Below are 7,852 nucleotides of genomic sequence, written 5' to 3'. Positions count from 1 at the left end.
CTGTCCCGGTAGCACCGGGCAGGGCCCAGCCCCCCCCGACCCCCGCACGGCCAAGCGGCGGCCGCGCAGCGGGGCGGGCGTTACGGTGATACAGCGGCGGGGCCGCACCGGGAGCGCCACCGGGACCCCACGGGCAGCGCCTGGGCCCCACCGGGACCCCACGGGCCGTGGCGGGGCCCCACGGGCAGCGGAACCGGGCCGGGGCGGTGGGGAGGCGGGGCGTGGCCTGTCTGGCTGGGAGGCGTGGTTTACCGAAAGGGCGTGGCCTGATGGGGGCGTGGCCCGCCGCCGCCGCTCAGTCTCTCATCGTTTCAGACACAAGTCTGGGCATTGTGACGTCTCCGCTGTAGTCGCCCAGTCAGCTGCGGGCATTTCTGTCCCCCACGTGGGCTTTCCGGCCGGCTATTGGGCGGCGGCGGAGGGGCCGCCCGGGTTTTGTTCCCCCGCCCCGCTTCGCCCCAGCGCTCTGGCGGCGGCGGCGCGGACCGCGTGCTCCGGGGCTGCCGCGCTCCGCCGTGCGGGGCTCCGCTCCGCGCACCGGCACCCCCCACCGCGGCACCCCAGCACCCCGGACCTCGGGGCAGCAGGAGCAGCAGCAGCATGGCTTGTGGAGTTACGGCGATACCGGCTGGACGCAGCTGAACGGCCGCCCCCGGGCGGGGGAACCGCGGCGGAGGCACCGCTCGCACTTCGCATGCCCGCGGCGCCCGGGAAGTCGGATGTGTACGGCCTTCTCCCCCCTCCTCCTCTCCTCCATGGCCGTCGTGCTCCGGCGTTAGTTCCTGGCTTTGCTTCCCCCTTCTTCTCGCAGCAGGAATCCCGCGGGATCCTCCTTCCTCCGGGCCTCCTTTGGTTGCGTTTTGTTGTTGCTTTTTTATTATTTTGTGTGTGTGTGTCTCTGCGTGTGGTTTTTTCATTTTTTATTTTTTTTTTTTTCCGAGAGCGGCCGCCGGCAAGCGGGGGGGGCGAGGGAACGGAGCGCCGCGGGGCGGGGGGGGCCGCACCTGGCCCCGGCGGCTGCGGGCAGCTCGGCCGGGCTGGGCTCCGCGGGCGCGCAGCGCGGCCCCGGCGGTGCGGTGGCTTTGCGCGGGGGGTGGGGGGCCCGCAGTCAGGCCCGCTCCCCCACCCCCCCACCCCCATCCCCCCTCCTCCGCCCCCCGCACGGACTTTTCCTCTCGTCTCTTTGTTCCAGTTCTCGGCCTCTCCGGGAGCGCTCCGGGCAGCAGCGCACGTCGCGATCGCCGTAGCGAGGCACGGCGCGGCTGGCTCCAGTGACCCCCCCCAGCCCTGCCATGTACCCCCAGGGCCGGCACCCGGTGAGTCCCGCTCCCCCTCGCCCCGCTCCCCCCGCTCCGCGGCTCCGGTGCTGAGCGCCTCTCCCTGCAGGCTCCGCACCAGCCGGGCCAGCCGGGCTTCAAATTCACCGTGGCCGAGTCCTGCGACCGGATCAAGGACGAGTTCCAGTTCCTGCAAGCCCAGTACCACAGGTGAGCCCGGGGGGGCCGGGGCGCGGCTGCGGGCAGCGCCGCTCCCCTCCTCTGCCTGCCTCTGCCTTGCCTCGCCTCCCCTGCCTGCCCCTGCCCCTGCCTTGCCTCGCCTCCCCTGCCTGCCCCTGCCTCTGCCTTGCCTCGCCTCCCCTGCCTGCCCCTGCCTCTGCCTTGCCTCGCCTCCCCTGCCTGCCCCTGCCCCTGCCTCGCCTCGCCTCGCCTCCCCTGCCTGCCCCTGCCTTGCCTCCCCTGCCTGCCCCTGCCCCTGCCTCGCCTCGCCTCCCCTGCCTGCCCCTGCCTTGCCTCGCCTCCCCTGCCTGCCCCTGCCTCTGCCTTGCCTCGCCTCCCCTGCCTGCCCCTGCCTCGCCTCCCCTGCCTGCCCCTGCCTTGCCTCCCCTGCCTGCCCCTGCCTTGCCTCCCCTGCCTGCCCCTGCCCCTGCCTCGCCTCGCCTCCCCTGCCTGCCCCTGCCCCTGCCTCGCCTCGCCTCCCCTGCCTGCCCCTGCCTCGCCTCGCCTCCCCTCCCCTGCCTGCCCCTGCCCCTGCCTCGCCTCGCCTCCCCTGCCTGCCCCTGCCCCTGCCTCGCCTCGCCTCCCCTGCCTGCCCCTGCCCCTGCCTCGCCTCGCCTCCCCTGCCTGCCCCTGCCCCTGCCTTGCCGCCCTGCCGGGTCTCACCCCTTTGCTCTGCCCCCCCCCCCCCAGCCTGAAAGTGGAGTATGACAAGCTGGCGAACGAGAAGACAGAAATGCAGCGCCATTACGTTATGGTAAGAGACTTTAATCAGATTTCGGATCAGGCTGTAAATGTCATTAGCTGGGAGCCCAGCCGTGTGCTGGGAGAGGGGCAGCGGGAGGGGGACAGGGACCAGGACCTCTCCACCCCGCTGGAGTGGGCACCCAAGGGACCTGCCACCCTGCCCCGGGCTCACGCAGGGAGGGGGCCGGCTGCCTGCCCTGCCTGCCCTGCTGGCGGCTGTGCCAGGTCGAAGCAGCCCAGGAGAGCAATAACAAGTTTCCTGTTAACCCCTTTTCTGCTGGTGCCTGCGGCCCCCTGGGCAGGGCATACTGGGGGGTGCCCCGGGGTGCTCGGCGTGATGGGGTGCAGCCCCCCACGATTCCCACTCGGGCTCTTTTATTGCGTCTTTTGAGGACAGTTTGCATGGCAGGGCTGTGGGGGGTTTGCTGGTGGGGGTGGCAGGAGCCAGCCACCCCCTTTCTCGGCAGGGAGAAGGGGTTGGTGCTCCCTGGGTTCCCAGCAGCAGTGCTGGAGTCAGGGTGAGGGGGGGTAGATAAATCCATACCCCACCCCCAGCTCGGTGAGAAACTGGGTTTTTGGCCAGACTACGGGCAGTACCTGTTCTGCCAGGGCTCTGCAGACGCCTGTCACACAGCTCTGCGCCTCTTTGTTTTTCTAAATAGCTTAGGAGGAGAAAACAGGAGTAAAAAGGAGTGTCCTCTTGTTAAATGCATGCCACTTAAACCCTATAAACATCTGCTTATTATAACGTATAATTTCCTTGGCTACCAATGCTTTAAGCACAGTTTTGACCAGGATGCTTTCTGGTAATGACCTTATGCAAATACCTTATGTTAAATTAATTCAAATTCTTCTTGGCTCTTTTTTTTTTGTTTTATTTATTCCCCAGTACTATGAAATGTCCTATGGTTTGAATATTGAAATGCACAAACAGGTGAGTAATTTAAAGGGGGGAAATTGTGATTGATTGATCTCCTGTTGCCCTTTTCTCAACCTGAGATAAAATAGGCCCTGATTGCACTAAATGGGGAGCAAGTGCTGAAGCTGGGGATGTGACTCCAGGTGAGATCCTATGGCCCAGCAGTTACATCGGGAACTGCAGGGTGATGGCAGGCCAGTGAGGTTTTTGCCTATATTCAGGAAAAACTTGGGTTTTGAAAATAGTGTTCATGAGATGGGGTGAAAATAGCCTTGTGTTCCACGCTGGGAGGTAGGTACCTGGAATGGCACATTCCCAGCACTTGGAATATTCTGTTATCTCCTGCGTTTTCCTCTGGTTTTGCGGTTGGTACAACACGACCGTTTCCAAGGTTGTAACCCCCTGATACTCGCTGTGCTGTAGTGTGAGACTTAAAGGGAATTATCTTCAGGGATACTGATACGGTGTGTTGCTCAATGTCACGGATTTGTCTTTGCATCTGGAAAATGAAGCAATGTTTGGTACTTGCCCCCCCACCCCCACCCCGCAGTCTAATATGTAACTTGCCTGGAGGAAAAAATAGAGAAGGCCGTAGCAGAATGTGGTGTGCTACCTTGATAAGATTATAGTTAAAGAGCCTAAAGGCTGGGCACATGATGGTAAAACTTAAAGGAATAAAGTTATTATTGAGATTAGACCTGATTATTTGTGCTGCTGCTCTGCTTACTGGTTTTAGAAGTAGTTCTAATTAAGAACTTAAGGCAGATAGAAGTTGACATCAACTTTGCCATTCGCAAATCAGCCCCGTTCAACTCCAAAGTGGTTTTGCTTAACAGCAGCATCACCCTCCGAAGTAGGAAAGTGTCGTTAGCTGACTGATGAAATTCAAGGCAGCGTGCCTGTGAAGCTGCTCTCCTTCGCGCACACGCTTCCCTTTAGCTTTCTGGTACGTAGTCACAGGGTAACGAAAATAATTACTGCTTAGTCTTCAGTTTTTTAAAAATATCTTCTTCCATGCAGATAATCCTGACTTGTTTCTCTTCGTTGCTTCTGCCTGGACACACAAGCGTCCTTGCAAGGCAGCGCTGCTCATGAGGAGCCCTGGGGGGGCTGCGCAGGAGCCCAAGCCCCCAGACTGGGGGCAGGCAGGGCATGTGTGACCGCTGGATGGCTCAGGGGAGCCGCTGGTGCGGTTTGCCTCGGCGCAGCCAGAAATGCCCCTGAATTCAGAATTTTTGCTTAGGCCTGTGGTGGCCTCCTGCGAGGACCCAGTCCCTGTTTCGCGTGCGTCCAGAGGGACGTGGACCCTGCGGCCTCTTCGGAAATGCTCGAGGGAGTGGAGTGCTGCAAGCGCGGGCCGCTCTGGGGAGAGGGAGAACCTCTTGCTGCCTGGGTGCTGGGTGTTGAATGGCTTCACTCTGCAAACGCTGGGAGATGCTGAGATAATACAGCAGGATGCCGAGATTGTTCTCTTGATTGGAGCTTTGGAAGCAATTGCCGTTTCCCTGAGATGCGCGGTGTTTTGCACCGGTGCGTGGCTGCAACTGGAAATGGATCTGGGAGGTTTTGCACGGCGGGATGAGTGTGGGGGCTGGGGGCGAGAGCCCGCTGGGCTCTGGCTTCGTCAGCTTGTGGCTGGGGCGCTCCGCCCTCTGCTCCATCTTGCGGCGTGACCACGTAGCGTGTCTTCCTCGTGGTGCTGAGCCAGGCGAAGTGTCTGCTGCCTTGGCTTCTGGAGGGTGACTGAGGAGCCTTGGAACGCCCGGGGGCTGTTTTCTCTGGGGCTGGTGCAAGCGGAGTCGAGCCGCTGCTGCCGCCTTCCCTGACCCGGATTTTGCATTTCCCGGGTGGCGAGGCCGAGCGTGGTCGGTGTGCCTTGCTGGGAGCTTTGCTACCTTGCAACTCCGCAGATAAATCTTTGCCGGATGCTTCCAGCCTGCACCGAGCATCCCCTGCCTGCTTTAGTTGTTCCTGGTGACATATGCTGCGTGCCTAGTGCTGGGCTGATGGGGGAAGTTTGGGGAGGTGAAGCTGTCTTGTTATTTAATTGACAGCAATGTGCATGGTGCTGGAGGAAAACAAAGCAGCCCGAGCTGCTCCGAGCGTGCTTCCAGGCGAAAATGGGGCGGGAGGGAGCGGAGGGATGGGAGAGCTCGGCCGGCCGGAGCGGGTGCCTGGAGAGGCTTTGCCCCTCTTTTGGGCTGCAGCATCCCCCTGAAAGCCATCCCATCCCGCCGCTAATTGCAGCGTGGTCCTGCCTGCATCTGGTTGAGGGTGGCTAGTCCTGAACAAACAAGTTTATCAGCTGACCTGTTTAGCGGTTGACTTGTGTTTATCTGCACACAATCAAGTAGACTGAAGTGCTTGAATTATTCATGCAGTGTCCTGCCCTCCAGACTTGACTGCTTGTGATTACATCTGCTTGAGACAAACATTGATGGATACTTCATCTTTAAGCAAAAGGGGATTGTCTGTCTGTGGGCTTATATAACAGATTATCTCTTCTACGCTGAATATTAAGTGTGTGTATATGTGGCCGTGTGTGGGGTTTTTCTCTTCTCCCCCCTCCCCCCCCCCCCCCCCCCATTTTGTTTCTTGTTAAGGAAAAAATGCAGTTTCATAAACAACTCCATATGCAAGGAAATATTTAGGAAGTGACTACCCACTTTGTTGCATATAACGCGGTGAATTGCTCCTTACATCAGTCTTCCTGCTGAATGAAGCACTCTCTTCCCAGGGCTCAGCTTTCTTAAACTTGAGGCCAGCCAGGAGTTTTCTTTTTAAACCTGGGCAAAGCTCTTTTTTTTTTTTTTTTTTTTTTTGTAAGGTTAATTGATTTTTACAAAAGAAACTCTCGTTCCCCTGTTGGTTTTGCATTGTTTTTGTTCAGATCTCTGTAGATAATTGCCAAATGCAGTCAGAGTGAATAACGATTCCAAAAGAAAAACTTAATTTTGTGTGGGGAAACGGGACACCTCGGAGGGCAGAACCTTTGTGCTGATTTTCTTTTTTTTTTAATGGCTGAGATCTCTCCACATAAGCACTTCTTGTTTTTGTGCTTAAACGCTTAATGCTTGGAACAAACCTAAACCCTCCTGCCACTTCCAGGGAAAGAGAGGCATGCTTTCTTTTTTTCTTTCTCTAGAATATTCCAAGAACACAATATACTTTCTGTCATGCTTGTTAGCAAGGAGTGCCAGGTAATAATTTGCTAAATACTTCAGAAGCCAAGTAATTTGTTAGTGTGATACTCTCAGGTCTCCTAAGGTAGGGAGGAATAGCTCTCAGCCAGCTTAACCTCTCCCTCCCCTTGGCTTTACGGGAGGCACCGGCAGCCCCCGGTGACTTTTGGGGGTCCTGAGTGAGCTCTGCCCCCCCCACCCCACAGCCCCAGTGCCCGTGGTAATTCCGTAATGAGGGGTTGTGGCCCGCCCCTCCACACCCCCTCCCTGAATTTAATTCTCATCAGTGAAGCTCTCCACTTTGCTAATAACGATAGCAGCCACAAATAGCTTTCAACATGCCATTGACAGCCTGGTTGGAGAGAGCACTTGAAATAGTGGTAGACAGCTGAAAGTACCCATAATTGTGCGCCGGAGTGAGAACCACACTGCTCAAGGGCCTTATTTTCATGTGCTTAAAGAGACAATATCCTGGTTTCAACAAATGCTTCTGGTGCTTCACCGGTGGTGTGATTTACTCCTTGCCTTTCTCCAACCGCCGCTGCTACCCTCTTCCAGGGCTGAGGTTTGCAGGGGGAGACTGGGGTAGCTGGGGGAGGGCAGTGGTGCTCCGGACCCGTCTCGGAAACGTCCTTGTGGGGGGTGTCTGGAGAGACCTGTGGTTTTGGAGCCATGGAGAAAGCTGGGGGGCTCGGTGGGGGCTTCTTGGTGGGAGTCTCACCTGAACCCCAGGATCATGCTGATGCTGCGTCCTGTGGACCGTTTGCCTTCAGCGGTGCCACCAGCCCGGTTCGGGGGTTGAGGCAGTGGACAGGGTTTGGTGTGTTTTTCAGGAGGAGGAAGGGCTGGACGGGCGATGCGGTGTGTTCAGCCCCTTGTCACTGGCCTTCGTCCCACTGTTTAAATCGATAAGCAAGAGTGGGTTGGAGCTTGGTCTGCAGCAGCCCAAAAATCTGTTCTGAGGCTGCATCTGGGGTGGCCTGGCCTGCTGCGCTGGTGTGATTCGCTTCCAACCCACGCAGGTTCACGGGGGCTCTGCCCCGGCGGGGTGCGAGTGTGCTGTGCAGGGCCTCTGGGGAGCCCGGGGCTGCTCCCCGCAGAGCGGTGGCCGCAGGCTGGGCTTCTGCGAGCACCTCCATCCCCAGAGCAGGGCTGAGCGCTCCTCCCGCAGGCTGGGAGCCAGGAGGGGTTTGGGTCTGGTCCTGTGCCCTGGGATTCACGCTGGGGTGTGACCCCCGGTGTACCGGTGGGGCTGGGGCAGCCCTGCGCCTCCCCTTCGGTTGCTCGGTGAAGGCCAAGGCTAATGTATTTTGGCACAGTGAGCATCTCTGTCGCCCAGAGCAATGTCTGCAGGGTGTCACGCCGGGGTTTGGGCTCCCCCCCCCACCCCCTTACCCTGACTCAAGGCTGGGGCTCTGCCTGCGCTCGGGCACTTCGGGCATGTTTTTTAAGGCTGCTCCTTTCCACTCCGCTCTGCGTATCCCACAACTGACGGCCGGCAGAGTTATTTT

At 59.0% G+C, this 7,852-nt stretch overlaps 1 protein-coding gene across 6 annotated transcripts in view; it reads left to right on the top strand.

The window, feature by feature from the left end:
• Positions 1-270: 270 nt before the first annotated feature.
• TLE3 (TLE family member 3, transcriptional corepressor) overlaps positions 271-7,852 on the top strand; it is a 31,068-nt gene continuing 23,486 nt past the window's right edge. For 2 of the 6 annotated variants that reach the window (XM_080394882.1, XM_080394878.1), the window contains exons 1-5: positions 272-774; positions 1,193-1,316; positions 1,387-1,487; positions 2,187-2,250; positions 3,130-3,174. In XM_080394882.1, coding sequence (XP_080251008.1) covers positions 1,293-1,316; positions 1,387-1,487; positions 2,187-2,250; positions 3,130-3,174 — 234 coding nt within the window. In that variant the 5' untranslated portion in view covers positions 272-774; positions 1,193-1,292. Of the gene's footprint in view, positions 775-1,192; positions 1,317-1,386; positions 1,488-2,186; positions 2,251-3,129; positions 3,175-7,852 lie in introns of all 6 variants that reach the window. The other 4 variants (XM_080394881.1, XM_080394877.1, XM_080394880.1 and 1 more) reach the window with 4 other exon arrangements.

The sequence above is a fragment of the Falco punctatus genome, assembly GCF_963210335.1.
Source record: "Falco punctatus genome assembly, chromosome: 7".
NCBI lineage: Eukaryota > Metazoa > Chordata > Aves > Falconiformes > Falconidae > Falco > Falco punctatus.
The sequence above is the reverse complement of the archived record's forward strand: the minus strand, read 5'-3'. Positions and strand labels throughout refer to the sequence as shown.